Source organism: Choloepus didactylus, chromosome 15 (assembly GCF_015220235.1).
Source record: "Choloepus didactylus isolate mChoDid1 chromosome 15, mChoDid1.pri, whole genome shotgun sequence".
NCBI lineage: Eukaryota > Metazoa > Chordata > Mammalia > Pilosa > Megalonychidae > Choloepus > Choloepus didactylus.
The window spans coordinates 66,691,981-66,714,452 of NC_051321.1; the positions used below are offsets into that span (position 1 = coordinate 66,691,981).

The window sequence follows — 22,472 nt, forward strand, 5'->3', positions numbered from 1 at the left end:
ATCTCCCCAGGAGATTCTAATGTGGGTTGAGAACCACATCTCTCTAGGCTGGCGAGTCAAGGTCGGCCTGAAAAGTATGTGTCCTAAAACCGAGAAGGGAGTCCCTTTAGCAACTTGCTACCCTTTCCCCAGAATGAAACATCTCCCTGCCTTCTTTCTCCCAGGATGGGAGGGAGGGGCTTTAAAATCCCGAGGCTAAGGCTCAATTCTGAGGCTCAGTTTGCAGCAGTTTTCAAGAATCTTACTCAGCTAGAGAATCCCCCGCTGCCTTCTTCCTGGTTTATCATATTGGAATCATTAGGCGATTTCCCCCCTGGTTTTCCTGGGTGGGCTGCAGGGGGAGCTTCAAAACCCAGCACTGGAGCAGGAGCTCCCACTGTCACTCGGCAGGAGTAAAGGTGTGGCAAGTGGGTCTTAGTAGCTGCCCACCTGCCTGCTGCTTTGCTCCAGGGAATACATGGCCTTGACCCTCTGTCCCAGGCAGCTGCCCCCAAAGCCTTTTTCTATAAAAGAGCCCGTGTCTGAGAGCATATGAATTGGTGTTGAGCTTGGCAAACTGTACAGTACCAGAGAAATGTCAAGTGTCATCATTATTCTTTCAAGAACCCACTCCTCCCACCCAGCCATGCTAGAAGTAGGCCAGCTTCTGCTTTGGTTTCTAATCCAAGGGCTATAGCTCAGTGCTCAGGCCTCCCAGAGGTGCCCCAGCCTGGCCTGGCTTCAACAGGCATGCAAGGAGGCTGTGAAAACCCAACCCCAAATAAGCACGACTTCCCCCATTACCCCTCCTGGGAAACACGCGCTAGATCTGGTTCCAGACATCTGTCCATAATTCACCTTCTGGATCCCTTTCCCTGGACACTGGAACCCCTTGGGAGTGGGGTTCCGGGAGGAGATAGAGGGGAGAGGGGAGCAGGGGGCAGGGAGGTTCAGAAGGGCTCAGCAGGAGGCCACACTGCACCCAGCGTCTCCATGTTTTTGTTGGTGTCCATGTAAATACCATTCCCTGTCCTCCCGAGCTTATTTCTCCCGTTTTGTTTGATTACCAGCATTTATGTCTGTCCAGAGTCACTGCTTCACTCACCTCTTCCCTCCCCCGTTCCCTTTTTCCCCTCCCGTTCCTCCCCTCCCCTTCTTTCGGTCAAACCATCCCCTTCCCCCTTCGTCCAGGGAGCTTCAGGTTTGGACGGCAGGCCTGGGCCACCGGTGAGTGTCACTTCTCCGTTATTCCCGTCCCCACCCCTGGCCTGTGACCCCTCGTGTCTGTCCCGCTGTGGCTTTGTTTTCCCAGTGAGTCATGCCTCGTCCCACCACCAACACCAGAAAGGTATAGTCTGTGCTCAGTTCAGAAGTTCAGAATTCAGGCCTCTTGCCTAAGACAGCTGGCCTTCGTCTGAATTCCCCTCTAGAGTTTGTGCCCAGGGACCTGAAACCTGACTTACCAGACTGCTAGGGATGGGGAGAGCAGGGCCCACTCCAGCAGCGTTGACCCTGCTCCTAAAGGGGTGCCAGCTCAGCCTGGAAGCCCAGCCCTGGGGTTGGGGCCGTGACCCGTCCCTACCAAACATTACAGTGTGTGTCTGTGCACGTCATGCTGTGTTGTCTTCATGCTGTGAGCTCTGTTCATCTCCTGTCTGCCCGCCGGGGCTTCCGACTCCTGTGCGGCCACCAGCTCGTGTATATGGCGGTGGGGAGAGCCCTGGAGTGTGCGGGCAGGTGTAGCATTTAGGAGCACAGAGGCCACTCCAGCCAACTACACCCTTCACTTCCTGTGGCACCACAGCCACCCTGCAGCCCACCAAGAGTGTTTACTGGGAGCAAGTGAGGGACTTGGGACCCTCTTTCTCTGTGCTTCCTGATTCCAGAAAATAGGTGTCACTTACTCCTGACACAAAAACGCCTGTCCTGGCTTCTTGGGACAAACAGCTGAAGCATCGGAGGGAAACTTCCTTCCCCTCCGCCTTTTGGTCGCCCTCCCTGAGCACACCATGAGGTTCTGAGAGCAGCGTGCTCCCGGCTGTCAGCTGCACACTCCCCACTAGAGCCCATCCCCACTCCATGGTATTGGGGTCACTGACTATGAAAGGGCCAGGAGACGGGAGAATTAACCAGAGGAGTGTATGCCCAGCCCCTGCCAGCCAGCGAGTCCCAGCTCTGCCCTGCAGGATGCTTTCGAGACCATGGACTCGCAGCCCATCCAGGAGACGAGGTTCTAATGAGCTGGTTGCAGTAATGCCTGGGGCAGACCAGAACTTTCAGGGCTTTGTGCATGGAGGGGAAGACATGCAGACAGGGTACAGGGAGCCATCAACACCCAACTGTGCAGGCCTCCCCAGGGGACCTGGAGGGGGGCCTCCAAGCGGATGGCCATAGAAGCCCAGAGCTTTTAGAGATAGAAGGGGCCAAGGTGACCCCACTCCTGGCTTCGTCCTGCTGAATGCTTGTTCTTTGCCCTCATAAAGAGGAGGAGCTGATGGGACTTGCCCAAGATGACAGCTCTTCTCCAAGCCCTGCTCCCCACATGCATTTGTGGGGATGACACCAAAGACCCTCCCAGGCAGAGAATACACCCCCACCGCCCAGGCAGTATTACATTGTTCCTCTCCATCACGGCCTCTGTCTCCCTCAATTTGCCTTTCCGAGGGGGTTGGTCAGGGCTGGCAGGATGATCTGTGGCTAGAATCAAAGGAACCAAGACTTTTTTTTCTCAACTGCTTATTCCATTTACATTGAGCAGAGGGGAGCAGTGTAAATTTATATACTCTGTCCCCTTGGACTGAAAGTCTTAATTTTCTTATGAAATCAATACCACAACTTTAAAGGAAGAATTTTATGGAACAAATAACCCTGCCCTGTCAATAGCTCACATTTATTGAGTACTTCCTAGGGCCCAGATTAAAAGCTTTACATTCTCTTTTTTAAACCTGGAGACGGGCACCAACCATCCTCATTTCACAGAAGGGAAAACTGACACTCAGAGAGGCTAAGTATCTTCTCCAGGGTCACACAGCTTATAGACCTTCAAGATAGGGTCTAGAACGGCCAGGCTCACTCAGGTGCCCTGTTCATACCCATTAGCCTGATCTGGCCCCTTCCTTTTCTCGTTATTGATGCCCAAGAACTGTCCTTCTTCCCTCCTACTTGCAAAGAGGGCACAGATAGCATCTTATTGCTCTTTCATTTTTCCGTGTAAAGTAAATCAACATTTTCCCACTTGCTCCGTGCCCACCTTTCACAGCCACATGCAGAGCTCTGGGGCCTGCCCACACATCCAACCTGCAAACAGCGAGGCGGAACAGTAGGCAGCTCTGCAATATAGACTTGAGCTAGTTGGGCTGTAAATTGGGGAAGATGTTTATGCCATAGCAAGTCCTGCTCCTGTCTCTAAGCAACACAGCTCCATTCCTCCAGCCACCTCCAGCTCCCCTACAGCCCTGAGTCAGGAGAGTTTATGACACCTTCCTGCCAGGCCCGTGCAGATGTCCAAGGCACACTGATCCACTCTCCAGTCCAGCCTGACCCACAGGGCCTGGTAGGAGGGGAGAGGAGGCCCCGACTGCTGGCACAAGGCCAGGGACGTAGGGACGGGTCTGCAGGGGAACGGCCAGGGGTGGTGAGGCCCCCATGCCTGCTCTGTGTGTCTGCATCGGTCTCTGTGGCATGAAGACCTTCCCGCTGCATGTGGAGCTGCGACAGCAAAAGGGTGCCAGCCCCTGACCCCCTCCCCGGGGTGGGGTCGACTTCCTCCCAAGTGCTTCTGGGAGCAAACTAAGTGCCCATTCTACCGTTTTCAGCCTTGGCAAGCTCGGTTGTGAAGCAAAAGGGTTTCATTCCAAGAATCTGGCTCTGAGGCAGAGGGGAGGTGCACTTTCCCCACAGCCCCCAAACCCAAACAGGAACCCAGCCCAGTCCAATGACTGCCCTGAACGAGCCTGGCCTCGCCAACCCTGAAAACTGGGCCTGTGGGCCTTCCCATGTCCAGGCCTCGGGCGGGGTGCCCAGCCCTCCCACAACACCGGGACCCTCACCTTTGCTTTCTTTACACTCCCCAGGGCACTCCAGGACCAATTGGAGCTCCCGGCCCAGCGGGACCAAAGGGCGAGAGGGTGAGTACTGAATGAGCTGAGGGACGGGGTGTCCTAGAGGGAGGCGGGCCCCTCTGCCCTAAACCTCAGATCCTGCAGCCGCAGCACGTGGGCCCAGCAGGGTTCCCAGATTCCCACTTCCATCAGCCCCAGGTGTCTCGGCCACTGTCCCTGCCTCCTTCAACTGTTCTGGTGTCCTCACCACAGCCTGTGGGGGGTGGTGGCAGGCCAGGGGTGGCTCATTTTGTAGCTATGGAAGCACAGGGACTTGGTGCCATGGGGGGGATGGACAGCTTTCTCTGCCTCTGCCTCTGGTCCCCTCGCATCAGTGCCAGGGATTCAGAGCCAGGCATGGCCCTGGAAGCTGTGGTCACCGGGCCACTTCTCCACTTCGTGGTGATCTAGGGAGATAGCGTGGAACAGAGTCCCAGGTGAGGCTGAGAAAAATCCCAGGGACACCCTAGAAGTCAGGAGGCCTGTGCGCTCATCCCGGCTTCCACGGTTCTGGTCCCACGACCCAGTACATCACAAGGCAACCCGAGCTCCAGCCCCACACGGTGTGGCAATAAGCAAGGTGAGAGAGGAGGGTGTTAGCTCAGTGGAGGCAGGAGGGCTGCCTGGTGGTTTCCACATCAGCTCTTCCCAGGCCCTGGTTTCCACGCATCCAGTTCTCGGGTGTTGGACAATCTAAAAGTCATCAGTCGAGCTCCTGCTTTGGACACCTCTCCCTCCTCTCTCCACTGGCACACCTGGCTGCCTCAGGGCCCTCCATCTTCCATCCTCTGTCCTCTGTGCTCTCATGCAGCTGAGAGAGACAGGAGCAGCCTTCATGGGGTAGGGAGGGTGGAAGCTTCTGAAAAGGGGCATAGAGTTCTCTCAGACCACAGCCCATTGGGGGAAATCAAGGATGGCTTCCCTGAGGAGGTGACACTTGAGGGAGGCTTCGAAGATGAGATACAAACTTTATCTTTCTGGTCTCTTTTCCCTGCCTGCCTTGTCCACGCCCACTCCCTGCTCCCTTTTCTTTACCCCTGCTTATGGGGTGACCAGCCTGGGCCTCCCCCAGGACACTGCCCAGTCCTGGAGGGCCTTGGAGGAGAGGTGCTGAGGCAGCTGGAGAGAGAGTGAGAAGGGGTTTCCAAGCCCCCTGTAGGGCAGATCCACACCAGCCACATCCCACCCTCTGTACAGCCCCTTGCTTCCCTGGGGGCTCTTTCAGGGAGCTAGAGAGGTTTCTCACATTTCATATGAAAACAGAAAATGGCTGACAGAATGCTGTTACCCTGTAAGGGACGGCTCACAGGAGCCTTTCTCTTGTTTCAGGGCAACAAAGGCGACCCTGGGATGACAGGACCAACAGGAGCAGCTGGGCTTCCTGTAAGTTTCACGGGATTGGAGGTTTCTTCCCACCCCAATCCCCCACCCCCACTCCCCAGCAGAAGCTCTGGGGCCAACTGAGAATTCTCATTTCCACGACAGAGGAAGCTGCCAGCAGCCAGAGGGTTGCTGCACTAGAGCTTCCCTGCTGGGCACAGCTTGAGGGAAAAATGGGGGCACATGGCCCTGGCCTGGTTGGGGGACTGAGTCCTCAGCCACTTAGGCCACCTGACAGGATGCGGCAACCAGCCTGAGCCCCGTCCACCATCCACCGTCAGCCTCGATGTTAGCTGCAGCAGGGGGCCCATGGGGGCACCTGCCCGGTCTCTGCCCTCGGGGGGGCGGGACCCTTGGCAGGGGCAGAATCAAGCCTAAATCCCTGCAATGCAGGAAGAGCCTTCAGGAAAGGAGCAGCTTTCCCAAGGAAGCCTGAAGAAAATGGGCTGGCTCTCCATTTGCAGCAAGTCATAAAAGTAAATTACCTGCCTAACAGAGCCAGGACGTTTGTTTCCCAGCCACTTTGGGGCTTGTGCATCTGTCTGCCAGCTCCATGTTAAGTTGCCTAGGCAACTCCATTTTAGCTAAAGAGGCCACTCCAGGCAACTCTCTGCCTTGTGTGCATCCCCTGGCTGAAGGAATGGGTAGCATCTTGCCCCTTGAAAAGAGTATCTGAGAAGATGGTGAATCTCTTCTGCCAGGAGACTTCTCTGTTCCACAGCCTTATCCTCAGAGCCCCACTCTCAGCAACGCGGGACCCTGGAAGAGCTCGACTGCGGGCGCGGGCGTGGGCTGTGGAGCGAGACGGCGAGGAGCCTGTCCTCGGCTCTGCCCCGTGCTTGCCATTTTTCTCTCAGTCATGTGACTTTGGTGATTTTCTCCCATATCCCTTTCCTGTACAATGGGGGTGATGAAGGCAGGCTCCCGTGAACGAGGCATCAGCAGAGAGCGCTCTGACCCTGGAAGGAAGGCCTGGCGGCCGTCCATGTTTCCTCTCTAACGCGTCTCCATTTCTCTGATTGACGGTAGGGTTTACACGGACCACCCGGGGACAAAGGACACCGGGTGAGTCTGAGCCCTGGCCCCTTGGCTGTGGTCACTAACATCTCCCCGATGGGGTGGAATGATCAATTGGGAAGTCCTGACCCAACACGGCAAAAAGTTTTTTCTGATAAATCATCCGAGGTGAAAAGGCTTTAAAACGAGGGGCTTAATATGTGGCACGCAGGGGGCCTCGGGCCTGGTCTTGAAATGGAAGCACGTATTTTTCCACCTGACGAGCTTCTGCAACCCCCATGGCCATCAGAGTAGCCTTGCCATCCAGTGACCGGTCATGCCCAGCTCCCTCTGTGTTGCCCTGATAATGGGCCCCTACACGGTGTTTTTTAAATCCATCATTATCTAGCCCTCGCCGTCTAAAACTTAGTTTCTCCAGGCATTCCAGGCCACCGGTGAGAGAGAAAATAAATTGCAGTTCTGAGAACAAGCGTACAGCTGTTGTAAGCAACCAACCCTTTAAAAAAAACATATTAAAGCCATTGTTTCTTTTGGAAAGAGTCGGCAGGACTAGGAAATGAACTGTGCCGTCCTAGGCCCCTTGCTCCACCTTTGGTCTCTGCCATCTTCACCAGGACACATCTATTGAATGTCCACAGAACCCACAGCCACAGGAGGTGATGACACGTGCCGTGGCCTTGGCATTTGGGCCCAGCAGGGAGGATAATTTAACCTCTGACCAAGAGAGAACTGCCAGGCTCCTTTCTAGAATGATTCTTTCAAGTGTTTTCTCATCACAGTGGTTCTCTTGGGCCTAGAAGCCCAAGAGGGTCTTCTAGTGGTTTGTAAAATCCCAGGAGCTTAGCATTTGCAGAGAAGGAATGGGAGGGACAGACCAAGAAATGAGGCCCAGAACGATGATAAAATGTACTGAGGTCCCACAGAGATTGAGAGGCAGAGTGGGTGGCCTCAGGGATCCAACTCGTCAGGCTGGTCTTTGAAAACTGACCTCATGTTCATGACTATCAAGTGCCAGAATCCGTATATTTATATCTGGTACCAATTAATTCCATTCTCTTCAATTTAAGATGTATTTATTGAGCACTTGGGCACTCCTGAAGACTTCTTACAGGCGGTTGGTCAAAAGCAACTCCATTTGTCTCAGGTAGTCTATGCACAAGGGGGTGCAGGCAGAACTACCCCCACCAAAGTGCTCCATGGGAAGACCAAGTTTAGAATAAGGGTCTGGAATAAACAGATCCACTTCCGGAAACATGGCCAGCCTTTTGAGGCAGGCCGGGAAACCCTTGGTGTGAAAGCAAGGAATTTAGGCCTCTAAAGAAATTGATCATTCCACCTTATCATTGGCTTAGTATCCCCCTTTCTAATTTATTTCTACAGAGTTCTGGTTTTCTTTTCTTCATTAAACTGATCCTTCTATAACCTATTTCTGAAGACTTTTTCAGTTGGCTTGAGGCACTGAATCGGTTGAAGGCTACAAAGCCCATCCTCGAGGTGAGGATGATTTGCTGCCCGGGAGGTGGAGGCAGGGGAGGCAGACTGCATCGCAGGGAGCCGAGGGTGGGAGGCCGGTGGCTCTGATTCTTAAGGACACAACGTCACCGAATGAGCCAGTGAGGCCCCTGGAATCAGCGAGAAAGGAGTTCTCTGCTTCTGCCTTCCTGAACTTTTACATGCTTGCCGCCATCCCATATAGAGATTAGGAATATGTCCCTTTAAAGTTAAGCCCAGAAAATAGTAACATTGCATGAACTTTCTTTCGAGTACACCATAAAGAACTAATTGACTTAGTAGCCTTATTCCAAAGTACAGGTTTCCAAATCAAAAAACAGTGTACTCTCTCCATCTGAGAGATGTGACTCTCAGGACACCAGAATGGCCCGTACAAGTCTCCCTAAATCTTGCTTCCTCATTGAGGCCTCTTTATACCACCCTAACAGGACTTGGGGTGGAGGGAAGCTGGGAGGGCTTTGCCGTGGACTGTTTTTCAATACCTGGCAGCTTAGAAGAGTGACACTTGGACCAAGGTAAAATGCCAGAAGGGGCTTAGACAACATCCTGGTTAGAAGCTTCCCTGTTAACTTCTGAAGGTGAAGTTAGAGATGGTCAAAGCCCCCCAGCCCCTCACCACAATCCAGATTTTGGAGGGTGGTTCCCTGTAGGGCAGCTCCCAAACTTTTCCCCAAGTCATGCCTTGGGACCCCCATCCCAGAGGCTCCTGACAGCTGCACAAACCTTTTATTCTGTCTCACGGTGAACCAAGGCACAACCTTAAAATTATGCTTCCCCGTGTCCAGAGCAAGATCTGTGAACCTTGGAAGGGAGAGGGTAGTTGGGGGAAGGCTCAGAGCCTGAAACAGGAAGTTTTCGAAGAGGAAGACACAGATGCTCATGGAAAGAATGCTTTGCCCTTGTCACAAAGGGCACGTCTCTTGTTGATAAGAAGCTCTCTGTGAATGTGGCCCAGTTGCCACTTCTAGGATGAACCATCAGTCAAAGGACAAAGGGTGGTGGGAATTGAGCAATTTAGTCATGAGGAAAACTGGGTGCCCTGCACCAACAGGGATTGGTGCTGGTGCAGAGCTGCCTGCAAGCCAGCCACTGAAGAGGTCTGAGCATGGTGTGGGGGCGCTAACTTGCCCTCTCTGAGATGCCCTTGCGTATGTGTGTGTGTGTGTGTGTGTGTGTGTGTGTGTGCACGCTGCCTGCCTGGGTCCACCTTGCCTCCTTACCTCTCTCTCCTCTCCTGTATCTATGGCCTCGGTCTGCCTCTTCCTTCATTTACTTCTCCAGTCTTTCTCCCCCTAGATATGCTCACCCACCACGATCCCATAATCCCATGGTCTTCATCCTTTCCCTCCACCCCCCCCAGCTTCCAGTTTATTTATTTATTTTTTAAGAAAACTCTGCTGCTTGACCTCATTTGCCCCATTCCCCCCTTACTAGCCAGCATTCTCTCTGGCAGGGCCTCCTTCCTGTCACTCTCTGGGGTGGGAGCAGGGGAGGATGTGGGTAAAGCTTCTACTCTAATGTCTTGAAAGGACAGCCAACCAAAAACGCCTTGCTCTTGCCCTTAGAACACGGCACCAGGGCCCCACAGTGTACGTCACCCACCGTGAAAGTCAGAGACCTGGCCAACCCTCCGTTACCCACAAGCAAACCATCCGGACTGGAAGGCCCCCCACTGTGGCAGCTTTGTCCACCCTCTTAATTAGGACTGTGCACATTTTTACACAGAAGGAGGGTCAGCACTCCTAAGAAGATTCCCCATGAGCTTTCCCATCCAGAGAGCTCGTAGTTTCGCTTGTCCACCATTGGGGATTACTCATACCAGGCCTTGGTGGGTTACTTCGGAGCCAACAGAATTTTCATGTTTATTTTTTAGGATTATACCTAATATGTATATGCGTGATTCCTCTTAAACACGTATCATTTTCTAAGTAACAATTTGAGTTTTGGAAACCTCATTTAAAACAATGTATTGGAAATTGCAGGCAACTTCTTCAATCAACAAATTTCAGTAATTTCCAAAGAGCAGAGGAAACCTCAAAATCATTCTTATTCTCTGCCTCCCTCGAATGAACTTATATCCTGCAGCCTTCCACTGTGAGAATGCTGCAGACACCACAAGACTTTAATTCTGGCCCTGAGATTTGCCTCTGGTGGCAGCTTTGGCTTCTATACCAGCCAACAATAAATAACAGCATCATGCTTCTCATTATGAGGCAGCTGTCACTAACTGTGTACATACTATGTGCCAGTGGTCAGTAGTTAATATGCACAAAGACTTCACAAGTCTTTGAAGCAAGTGTTATTATCCCCATTTTACAGGTGAAGAATCTGAGGCTCAGAGAGGTTCAGAAACTTCCCACAGTCACACAGCTAATAATTGGCAGAACCAGCTCTGACTCCAAGCCTTTGTTCTGACCAACATGCCACCCAGCCTTCAAGGTCCTGCCACCCCACAGTAGCATTGTGGAAGTGCCCAAGCATGAGACAGTCAGCCTTCCACAGAAGAGGGAAGTTCCCAAGAAGGCTCCCCCAGGGCCCACTTGGGCCCCTTTTTAAAGAATCACAGCATATGAAAATCCAAATTCAAATTCATTACAGATGTGATGCTTCACTTTTAAAAAGAATTCCTCACTGCCTTCCTTTAAATGGAGAGTGACCCTGACATATACAATAGTATTCAATTTAGAAAGATTAAGTTTAGTGAAGCTTTTCAGAAACAAATGAATTCCACAAACTGACATGTCCATAAACAATAGCTGCCTGTGACTTCAGACTAGGATGGCCCAGGGAAACTCACAGAATGAAAAGACTCAGCTGAGCCCTGTACACACATACACATGCACACACACCATAGTGCACACACATGCACACACAAGCACAGACCCACACTTTTCCATGCATACACACACCTGCACAAGCACACACCCATACATGTGTATGCACATACACACAAGCACATACCACATTCATACGTGCACACGCACACATGCACACACACACACACACTAACATGCACACACACACACACCCCAGGGCTCTAAGTAAAGTCACGTTGCTTCTAATAGCATAGCAAAGGAATGAAAATCAACTGGGACAAAAGGTTGTCAGCCCAAAGCCTTTCAAAAATGGACCCTCAGAGAACGAAGTTGGCCCCTCAGCACCCTGCTCATTACAGACTCACCCTGGCCCAGCATTAGCAAAACTGCCGACCTGTATCTTTGATCTGCATTTCCCTCCACCTCCAGCTCTGGGCCCCACTGCTCCCTGCAGCCTGGCCTCACCTTCCACCCCTGCCCCTTCCCCACCTGCCTTAGCCAAACTCTCAGGGGCTTAGTGGGGTGGAGGTAGGTACTGCCCCAAAATCCTATCAGGGAGAAGCTCCTAACTGAAAGAATCTATTTTTTTCCCTCTTTTGTTTCTCTTTTCTTTTTCTGTCTCTAACCTTAACACATGGATAATCCTAAAGTTTTGATGTTATTTTTTTTTCTCGGACTAACCCGTTATTTACAGGGGGAGAGGGGGAAGAAAGGCTCTAGAGGGCCTAAAGGGGATAAGGGAGACCAAGGAGCACCTGGATTAGATGCCCCCTGCCCATTGGTATGTTTTCATTTATCACTTGCATTTTTCTGGTTTTTTTCCTTGAGGTTTGCAAGCTGGAAACAAAGAAGGCAAATAAACTAAGATGAGAACCGAATGACTACACAGATGCTACCAAAATCTGTCCATTTGACCCGTGAAATTCTGCCTGCTGTTGGGTTGCCTTAAAACCACAGCTGCAAATCATTCTAGCTAAATCCCTTTCCCTTGAAGACGGGAAACAATTGATGTGTAGAAGTGAAGAACCATGAGGAAAGAGATTTTTGGAGAAGGCCTCAGCTCTTAGCTCCAGGCTGACTTCAGAAGCCAGTGTAGCATTTGGGAGCATGAATTTGCCTTCTTTGTTTGCCAGCCATCTCTGTTTAGTGGCCAGCGGTTCAAGCTGTCTGAATCCTCACTCGGTCAGGATGCAGGACACTGGGCTTAGCTCCTCCTGAGGGCCTCCTATGCTGAAATGTAGGCAGAACAGGTCCAGACAGCCTCCCAGCACCCACCAGCCATCCAGATAAAATCCTTGAAGCGTCAGACCAGAATCATAGCCAGACACCCACAGGAAGCCTTGCCAAACAGACCGATAATCGATTATTTGTGACACCTTCTTGATCCATTTGGAGGTTCTGAAAATTAGGATGTGCTGAAGTTGAAATCCATCTGGGTCTACTCCAAGTAAGTCTTTACATAGAGAGGGGGCTGGTTGACCATGTTCAGAAGCTAAACTCTCCAGGAAGCCAAAGAGAGCACAGAGGTTGAATTTGGGAGATGGGAAATGAACTGGGACTTAGCCACTCTTTGTAGATGCCTTGAGGGTCCTGCATCCTGGCCAGGGTAGGGCTGAGCCTCTCCACTCCACAGACGGAGCCGGCCAGCCTTTACCTAAATAATCATCGCGGTTGGTTTTGTGAACAGGGACACCGAGGTTTTAAAGGAGAGAAAGGGGAGCCGGGGTTACCAGGGCTGGACGGACTGGATGCCCCATGCCCACTGGTATGGCATCGCCTGCCCTTTCCTGCATGGCGGACGGGGGCTTCCCCACGTGTGTGGTTGATGCCCGCATGCCTCTCGACCGCCGCCCATGCTCCCCAGCGTCCACCCATCTGGTCTCCACATCCTGCTTCCTCCCTCCATAGAGCCCAGGGGTCACCTCTGGGGGATCCCAGCCATGCTGCCCTTTCGCACGCAAAGCTTGCCTGCTGCGGCGGCTTCAAAAGCACATCCCCCTTCTGTGAGCCGGCTCTCCCCACCCAGAATCCAGCTTTGCTATTCTGCAGTGAGGATCAGAATAGCTTCTAGATAAATCTGCCACCAGAAATAAAACCAGAAAGGGGATTCTCTGGACAGGATGTTAGAACTGTGACTTCTCCTCTTCCTTCATGCACTGCAGTTAGTTCAGCTGAGTAGCTGGCAAAGCATTTGCTCAAGTGTTGAGGGAACCCAACATCAAGATGCTGAGTCAGCCCCATAGCCCCTCAGCCCTCCACAAGCTCACCATTTGGCAGGGGACAGACGGCATGCTCAGAAACATTTCTAGTGTAGACAAAGAAGTTCTGTAACCGAAGGAGAGGAGGCAACCTCCAGTCTCCTCTTCCAGCCTGGGTCTAGGGTCACATCCCTGGTGACATCACCAGAACTGGGGAAGGATGGTCCAAGATCAGAGTTTTAGATCCTAAAGCGTTCATACTTTTTGTTGAAATCCCAGAAGACGTTACAGAACCTTCCCTTGGTTTCATCTTCAGATTGTTCCCCACTGAGTAGTCTGGAAGAGAATGAAAAAGTTGAGAATGTAGTTAAAGAGAAGGGAGTGGCACAGTTAGGGACCCTCTTCCAAGCACGACCAGCCTCAGTGGTAGCAGTTTGTTTTCACCCAGCCCAGTCCGTATCTAGGCCTTGAACTTATTGCAAGGGAGGCAGAAGTCGACACTTCATTGCATGAATGAAGAAACAGGGTCAAGAGTTTCCTGCTGCCCCTGAATTTCCCCAGTAGGTTTGGAATTCATGGAGCTATTTTCATACTAGTAATAGTTTAGAATTTGGGGCCTCCCAGCCCCACCTTGAAGAGTCCCTTCAAAGCAACTAGGGACTTTTTTAGGATCCACATATGTAACAAAAGCAGAGCTCAGAATAAGCTCACAGAGGAGCATGCTTCCTACCCCACCTCTGCTAAAACCCTTGCTCCCGCCCCCACCCCACCCCCCACTCCTTCCCCAACTGGTGCACACAGCAGCACAAGCACCTTTCCCAGCCGGGGAGCTCACAGGCCTTCCAAGGAGCCACAATTAACCCTCAGCCAGCTCGTCCTCTGCCGCCCCCTCCTGCAGCAGCCCCTCGCCCCAACCTGAGCACCCTCCCTCCTCCTCTCCCACATGCATGGAACTTTCCATCCTCTTCTACCTCCCTTCCTCCCCTCATCCGCCACTCACTGCTGGGAATGCAGCCAGCCCCAGGAGGCTCCTCTCTCCCTTGGAGTCTGTGTGCCAAGCGCCACCCGGAGCCCAGCGAGGGGGCAGAAGGCCATCGTGAAACTGTGGAAGACACTACCTTCCACTGCAGTACCCCCCCACCCCTGCCAAGGAGAAAATGAAGATCATCCTATTTGACTCTTAATGCCAAATGGCATCTTCTCCAGTAACATCCCATACCTGTGTGTGGTTTGCCTATTAATCTTGCTGCAGATGCACAGATCTTCCCTTTCTTGTCCCTTGTTGTTTTCCTTGCATCCTGTATTGTGTTGCTGTGCATATGGGGCCAGGGAGTTATGATCGTGATTTTTAATATAAGTAGGCTCCGTCAGCGCTCCGTGATGGGCCAGCCGCCTTCCAAACGCTTGCTGCAGTCCCCTGAAGCCCTGTGTCCTTCTAGAATCTCTTTCTCTGCCCTGGAGCCTGGAATTCTAGAGTAGGGGCAGCTCCCGCAGACTCAAGCCGAGGAACAGGTCTCTGCCCTCTGTTCCGCTTTGCCCGCCCCACCTTGCCTCTCCATGATGTCTGGGTTCCCCCAGCATGCACAAGAGAGTCCAGGATGTCAGGGCCCAGCGAGACCCAGGAAGGTTCTGTCACCATGAGCAGCCATCCTGAGGCCATGGGCACTCGGCAGTTGCTACCAACAAAGGGAGCAAACAGCACACAGTTGATTATACTCCTGCCCCTGCATTTCCCCCCCAAATTCCCAGCAATGGCTCAGGTTGTGCCGGAAGCTTTGTCTTCTTGCTGAAGGCACCTCAGGGCCACACAGCAATACCCTTGAGGTTGTCTGTCCCTTTCTGCAAACCCACCCCCCCTCATATTTCATCAGCTCAGGGCTGTCTAGAGGCCCCCAGATGCTGAGTGACCTGCCCATGAGCTCCAGCACCTGGTAGAACTAGAGCAGAGACCAGGAGGTCTCCCAGGCCGTTCTTTCCATGGCATTCGAGGACACCTCTGCTTGCTGAGAGCCCCTCTTGGTCTTGCACTGTAGCTACACGTGACCTTAGCCGAGGGGAAGACAGCCAACTTGTTTCCCACCTCCTTCCAAGGCTCTGACCAGAGGTAGAAAAAAGAAATAGACAACAGTGGGTGGACCACACCTGGACAGGTTACCCAAATGTTTGTGGCCTTCTTACTCCTGCCCTGCCTGCTTCATGGGCCACCCTCTGAGAGTCTCAGCCCTCTCCTTCCCTCCTCATTGCAGGGTGAAGACGGCTTACCAGTCCAAGGCTGCTGGAACAAGGTAAGGTGCCCTGTGTTTGCACTGCCTTGGGGGCATAGGTGTACTTGGGGCTCCGTCTCTCTAGCTGGGAGAAAGAGAAAGCATGCAGGATTCCATCCTGGGCCTTTCTGCAAGACAGGGGTCTAAAAAGGAACTATCTCAATGGCAAAACCAGTGCCCATTAACCATGCCTGTGTGGCACACACTTGTTGTTCACTTAAAAATACTTTTCAAGGCATTAGCAAACCCCCGTGTACAGAATTTCCATGTTGTCACACAGATGGCATTTTTATGCTTTGTGTGCTTAATTTATACAGTACCTTTCCTCCAAGGAGTTCCAAAGCATGTTTTAAAATTAGTTATTAATTAGCTACTCTCATAGCATTCATATGAGGTCATTTAAGCCATATGATGGCATTTTTCCAGATGTAGGAAATCTAATTGCTTAAGTATAAACTCACGTGGCTTCTACACCTCCTCATAGATATGGTCCAGCTCACCACTCCACCCTTCCTCTTGAACGTAATCTGCCAGAGCTTCATGCTTTCACACATGTAACCTGCGGTACAACCTCCCTTGGCTTCCCAGAATTCCTGCCAACATTGAGTTTTCGTTTATTCGCACTTGCCTTGGGATTTGTCATCTTTAAAGCAGTCTGACATTGCAGGGCTATGCCTTTACACATGTCACCCCTTTCAGCCTCGGCCTCCAAAGTGCAGGACTCTCCAGCCTGATGAGGGCCATCATTTGGCTAATCTGGAAGCCCAACCTGACCCCAGCAAAGGTAGTGGCTACGGTGCTGCCCCACTGGGTGCCACCCACTGCCTCCCTCCCCATTGCTTCCCACTCAAAGACTTCACACTGACCCCTGCCACAGTGGTCACAAGGTGTTGGTTCACAATAAATGGGCTGGAGACCCCAACCAGCTCAAGTTTGTGCTTAGCTAATATGGTCCTACTCCAGCAGTCACATTAGAGTGAGATGAGCAAGCTCCTTTTGGCTAAGATGCTCAGAATTTCATTAATTCCTGGGGTTGGATGAAAGAAGTAAAATTACCAGCAGAACCTAGGTTGAGTACCCACCTGCACCCTAATCAGAGAAAGGAAAAACTCAACACTTAAGGGAGACATCTCCCCAGAATCTGTCCCTCAAGCCATGCTGCATCCTCTTGTTGACTTCCACCTTAGACCTAGTTAAAGTGCTACAGAAGCAGGTAAGAGAAGTGTGGGGTAAGACCCCAACCCCTTCCTTTCCCCCTTAAGAAAAAGACATTCTTCTTCAAGCTTGTCACGATGGTTAGGAGATAGAAACGGTTGTGCTTAACAGAAAAACATCCACTATCAAGAGCTACAGTGCCTTGGAGAAGCAACCAGAGACCGTCCTGCCGGGGGAAGATGTGGTAATTAACAGCCAGGCCTCCGCAGGCACAGAGAGAGAAAGTGGCCACATAGGGGAGACAGTGGAAAGTAAAAGCTTAGCTTCCCACCTCAGGGTGCTTACAGCCCATTTCTTTGACCCAGTTCCCCTATCCAGAGCTCCCATCCAACCCAAAACAAGATCTGTTTCATTTCCTACAAGGAAATAAACATCCACAGACCCACTAAAACTAACTCAATGTTTTTTGCTTTTTTTCTTTGCAGTGATGCCTCTAACTTGGATTGGCCTGTGTGTGGTTTTGTGCATAAATATTTATTTTTATACAGTTTTCACTTTTTTGAAAATGCCAGAAGTATGATGCATCTTACAGATTATTAAAAAAAAAAAGCCTGAATATTTTGTAAAGAAGATATCAACCTCTTCCCCTTTGTTTACAAGATGTTTTGTATAAGTCTATGTCTCTAATACACTTTTTGTTTGAGAATACAGTTGTAATGCTTGCATGATATTTGTGCACACTTATTAAGTATTGGAGCTTAATAAATTATTGTGTTCTGGTGCTAAAGGGGCCACCCAGCATCCAGGCGCTGGCTGGCTTACGTGTGAATTCACACACACGTGGAGGTGGGTGGTATTTGCCAAGCCGGGTGTGACTAAGAATATTTTAAACTCTTATGGATTTTCATTATTTTAAAAAATGAAAACATGGCAATTCAAGATCCTGATTAATCATTAAATTAAATGCATTATCTCTTGTGAGTGCAGGAGGCCCTAGAGGCAGGGTCCTCAGAAGAGTGGGGTAATATTTTGAAATGTTAAGTCCAACAGTGGAAGAGAGGGATTCTGTTAAGCAGTGTCTCTTGTCCCAGGGTCATCAGATAGAGGTCACTCTTTACCCTTTACATTTCAGTGGTGCTGACAGCTGAGAGCCATTTGCTATCACTTTTGCTTTGGGGGGCCGTTTTCTCGTTCAGCATTGTAGTCCCTGATATCTGTATCAGCTATCGCTCATCAGTCCATCCCCTCGATATGGACCTGATGAGCTTTGCCTCACCTGCCATTCCATTCTGGCAAAGAACATTCAGAAAATACTCACAAATCTGGGCCAGGATGGGCCAATCTGGTGTGGCTCTCATTTTCTAAAATACAGAGTTTTGTTCTCTCCATTTGTAGTGCACCGTTTAGTAACAATCTCTAGGAAATCTATTTAATTGACTGGGTAAGTATTAGCTATGACATAGCATTCAGATTTAGTGTTTGATTTTTTAAAAAACATCAATTGATACTTCTAAAGTGCTTGAAAGTAACAAACTACTTGGGTAGTTTAAACACCCCCCCCCCATCTAGTTTTCATTTTAAATGTCCTTTATACATCCTTTCTTCCTAGACAGTATAAAGGCAAACTTGAACTCGGGTTCTGTCCCAGAGCAACACAAACTCGGAGTTAGTGGTTTCAAGTTCCCGAGGCTCTGCCGCTTCAGGAGGGTGAGGGCTGCACCCACAAAGACCCGGGTTGATGGGATCACGTGTGGACGGTGCTGGCCTTCTCACTCAAAATGTCCACTCTGTTGTGGTAGCGAAGTGACAACTTCCCTCTCTGAGCCTTGGCCACCCCAGTTGAACTAGAGCCGATCTCTGTGGTCACCTAAAGGAGCTCACCTGTCCCCTCCCTGGTTCTCCCCTGGAGAGAGCAACCAGAACTCATGGATGGTCTCAGAATGGAGTAACCACGAATGGAAACCACTTGGCAAACTAGAATTCTCCGTCAGCTGAATACCCAGGGTAACTCTGGCAAGTGGAAACCTTTTATATTTTGTTTCAATCCTTGTGTTATCCACTTACTTATGACACCTCAGCTAATGCCACAAAGAATCTGAAGTAGCTTACGAGAAAATATGTTTGCAAAAATAGAAATATTTGTAAATGAAAGTTTAAAAGTCAAAGAAAATAGGGATAGAGGAGAAGGGGGTGCCAGGAGAGCCCCGGGAGAGACAGGCAAAGTGCCCTCCGTGGTTGCTGAGTCTGAGATACACGTTTCACTTTGAGCTGCCTGGGGGTCACAGTGAGAAAGAAAGGGATCTGCCTAGTTTTAGCATCCACACTGCCTTCCCAGGGTGGGTTGTGGTTCACTGAAGCCTGACCCTGTGTGAGTAAACACAACGTCTTGTCATGCCATTTAAACACAACGTCTTGTCATGCCATTTCGTGCCTCCCCTGTCACAGAGCTGTGAGCAGTGTACCCTGGGGCCTCTGGCTTCAGGCCCAGCTCCAGACTTTTCCACCTGAGCCTTAACTTAAATAAACAGGTTATGTAGAACCATTACAAGGGTTAACCAAGATCTTCAATTTTTTAATCAAGACCTTCCATACTCAGCTCTGTGTCTAATGCAGTGCATGGAGATTAGAAGTAGGAAAACACATGGTCAAGAAGTTTGCAGAGTGACTGGGGATGGGAACTAAGACCAGCAGGCAGGAGACCAAGGGTGAGATGGAATCACCAGGAGCTGCAGGTACGAGGCAGGGGGAGGGGGGGGGCTCGGGCAAAGGCAGCACCCAGGGGCTGGTGGCTCTAGAGAGCATCCGCAGAGAGTAAAGACGCTGACTTCATTCTTGGGGAGCAGCAGCCCAGGACCTGCAGCGCCTCCTGGTGAGCAAACTGTGGCCGTGCAGGTGAAAGTTCTGTGTTAACTATTAGTGCAGGATCTTGAGACCGGGTTGCCTTGTGTGGCTCCCTCCCTAGTCCCAGTGCCTACTGCTTTGGGCTGTGGTTCAGAGGATACAGTCCTGCCCAGCATCATCCACCTGGAGACCTGCAAACACCTGGCTTGACAAAAGGCTGGGCCAGTGCCCCCGGGGGTGACAGTGTGACAGGCCAATCTAGGCCAGAATAAACACTCTTGCCAAGGTCAGTGTCTCATGCTTCCAAGGTCATGGAGGTCCAAGGCAGCCCCTCAATGCCAAAGGAAGTGATGCCCCCTTCCACAGGTGCCCATGCTGCCCCCAGCCCAGCCCCGCCCTGCGCTGCCTCCTCGCCAGCCCGAGGCCGGCCTCCCTTCAACCCGGCAGACTGCAACGTGGTGGGGAGAGCTGGGTTAGGCCATAAGGGGTAGGAATGGTCTGCAGGCTGAGAGACTTGGCTTCCAGACCTTTCTCTGCCGTGAACTAGCTGTCTGATCTTGGTCAACTCCAGGTCTCAGAGTCACTCAAGGGTAAAGTGAGGAAGTTGGAGCTTGGGTGACCTCCGTGGGCAGCTGCAGCCTTCTGATCCCACTGACTGGTCAGCTCCCAGGAGAACTGTGGGTGCTACAGCATTCTGGGCACGCACACTCAGCCTTATCGGACTGTAGTGGTATCCTGCATGGAGTCGGAATTGCAAAGCTGCGTGTGGCTTGTGTGTGCCTTTTAACCCTGAATAACAAACTTAAAGTGGGCCCGGGCCACACAGGGGTAGGGGGAGCGGGCTCAGCTCTCCCAGGGCAGGGAGGGTGGCAGAGGTTGTTTCTCACATTGGTTTCTACACTGATGAATGTATCAGAGAGTAAGAAATGCAGCATCATAGGTTAAAACCATCTGGCCCCTGGGGGGTCCCTAAAGCCCCCACAAATGTTCGGAGACACAGTGCTGCCGTGTTGGGTTGTCCGGCCCCACTTCTATCAAGCCATGGGCACCCTTCCCCATGCACCTCCCACACGCTCCAAAATCTGGCCTCTCCCTTGCCCTGGACTCAACCCATTTTCAGGCAACATGAGATGTCAAAAACCCAAGCCTCCAGATGTCTACAGAGCAGGGAAGGGCGGTCACTGGAGAGTGAATTGGAAAAGAGCAGACCCACGTCGAGCTGGAGAGCAGAGAAGGAAAGTGAGGGAAGACCCAGCCATTCATTTCTCAAAGAAGTGGATTTTTTAAGGGTCACGTTTCCTTGAAGCAGGATGGCCCTCACTCTGGAGGGGAGGAGAAGGCAGGGAAGGGAGCTACATTTTACACACTAAGGCCAGAGTTCCACTCTGCAAAGGGAACCTCTGGTTCCTAGGGAAGCCGTGTCTCCAAGGAAGACAGATGGAGACATGGATGGAGAGCTGAGCAAAGGACAAAGCCTTTGGCCATCCCGGGGCCTTCTCCAGCAGGCCCCACCCTCCTTCCATCCACTACTCACTGACCCCTAAACACACCCTCTGCTCTCCCCCTTCCGCACCTTTGTCCACGGTGGACCCATCACCTGGAATGCCATTCTTTCTCATCTGTGCAAGTTATACCCACCTTTCAAGGCTCAACTCAAATACCAGACAGAGCCCTGGGGAGTCTTGAGTTCTCAGATAGAAGTTTTTCTCCTTCTTGGAACAATCTGAAACTCTGTGCTCTTTTCTTCCTCCACCTTGTATTAGAGCACAGGGAGGGGTTTTCCAGATTGTCTCCCCGAGGGTTCTAGCTCAATGGCTCACCCATAGTGGGGGCTCATAAACATCCATGACCTGCTGAGTTAACAATCAACCTTTACTGAGCACCTACTATGTGCAGGGACTGTGCTTCCTGCCTGGCCATGGGAAGGGGAGCAGGGGTCCTTCTGTGGAGGGTGAGACACAGCCCTGGCCTCCAGGAGCTAAGAAGTGTACCCAGAGGGGTAAGGATGTATGCTGAGTGCTTCATGAGGGGCTCACCCAGCCAATGAAGGAGACGAAGTGGGCCAGGAGGGCTTACCAGGCCAAGAAGGAGCGTCTGGCAGTGACAGGCAGGAAGTCCTCTTGCCTTCCTCGTGCTCCTTTACCTGAAATAATCTTCTCATTAGCGTGATCCTGGGCCCTGCTTCCTTCTCAAATCAAGGGAGGGCAGCGGGATTGTGGTAGAAGAAAGGGGGAAAGTAGGTGGGTTCAAATATGAGGGGACGGGAGTCCGGCCAGGTGGCGGCAGGGTCTGTGGGATCCCCCAGCCCCAGGAAGGCTCCAGTCTGGGCCAGTCACTAGCAAGGTTCTGTCTCAAACCTCACCTTCTCTGTATCTCCTCAAGGGCCAGAGTCCTTGGTTAGTTGCCAAGAAGTGAAGCCAGCCAAGAGCCTCGAGGAAAGTGCCTTGCCTTGGAAGACGGAGAAGATGGAGCTGCCCTTAGAACAGGGGAGGGGGTCGCTGGCTGAACCCATCTGGGAGCTTGGTTTGAGGGGCTGATCAGCGTGGCACTGGACAGCGCGGGTCTGTTGCTTCCTGCCCTGGTATGTGGCTCTGCCCTCTCCAAGGGCTACAGCTCAGCTGGAAGAGCCAAGGCTGCCCAGCCCGCCTCTTCTCCAGCTCTCGTGGCCTGCCAAGAGTTCTGCTGCTTCCCCACAGCCAGGGCCCTCTGCCGCTGCCATTTGAAGGGCTCTTGGACCCACCTTCCTCATGGAGAATTGTGGTTCTCTGAACAGCCTCTCTGTGTAAGGGGCTGCCAGCAGGGTCTTGGAAAGCCTCCCCAGGAGTTGTGGCCACCCATCTGTCACCTTTCCCAGCTCCTTCTCAACAGATAGTCTTTAACTTCCTTTGGTGCTGCCACCGTTAACCCTTTTATTTCCTAGGTTCTTGCAAATGTCACAAGCTGACTGATGTACCAAGCTGGGAGGCTGGAGAACATTGGTCTTGGAGAGGAAGACACAACTGTGTAATGGAAGAGAGCAGCCCACAGGCCAGGCCGGGTGATTTCGTTGGATGCCTGGGCTGGTCAGTACTCAGAGCCAAGGGCATCCCACATCTTGTCTAGTGCCAATGGGATGCCCCAGCTGGGACTGAACATACAGAGGATGGGAGAGGCAGCCATCTGCATATTTTCAAGAGGGTCTGAAATAAGCTTCTTCCTTTAGCACATTGT

At 51.7% G+C, this 22,472-nt stretch overlaps 1 protein-coding gene across 15 annotated transcripts in view; it reads left to right on the plus strand.

The window, feature by feature from the left end:
* The window catches only part of COL13A1 (collagen type XIII alpha 1 chain), a 144,171-nt gene extending 127,091 nt beyond the window's left edge, over nt 1-17,080 (plus strand). For 14 of the 15 annotated variants that reach the window (XM_037804703.1, XM_037804712.1, XM_037804708.1 and 11 more), the window contains 6 exons: nt 4,053-4,106; nt 5,409-5,462; nt 6,489-6,524; nt 11,499-11,585; nt 15,249-15,287; nt 16,907-17,080. In XM_037804703.1, the coding sequence (XP_037660631.1) occupies nt 4,053-4,106; nt 5,409-5,462; nt 6,489-6,524; nt 11,499-11,585; nt 15,249-15,287; nt 16,907-16,909 (273 nt within the window). In that variant the 3' untranslated portion in view covers nt 16,910-17,080. Of the gene's footprint in view, nt 1-1,170; nt 1,207-4,052; nt 4,107-5,408; nt 5,463-6,488; nt 6,525-11,498; nt 11,586-15,248; nt 15,288-16,906 lie in introns of all 15 variants that reach the window. The other variant, XM_037804717.1, reaches the window with a different exon arrangement.
* The last annotated feature ends 5,392 nt before the right edge of the window (nt 17,081-22,472 follow it).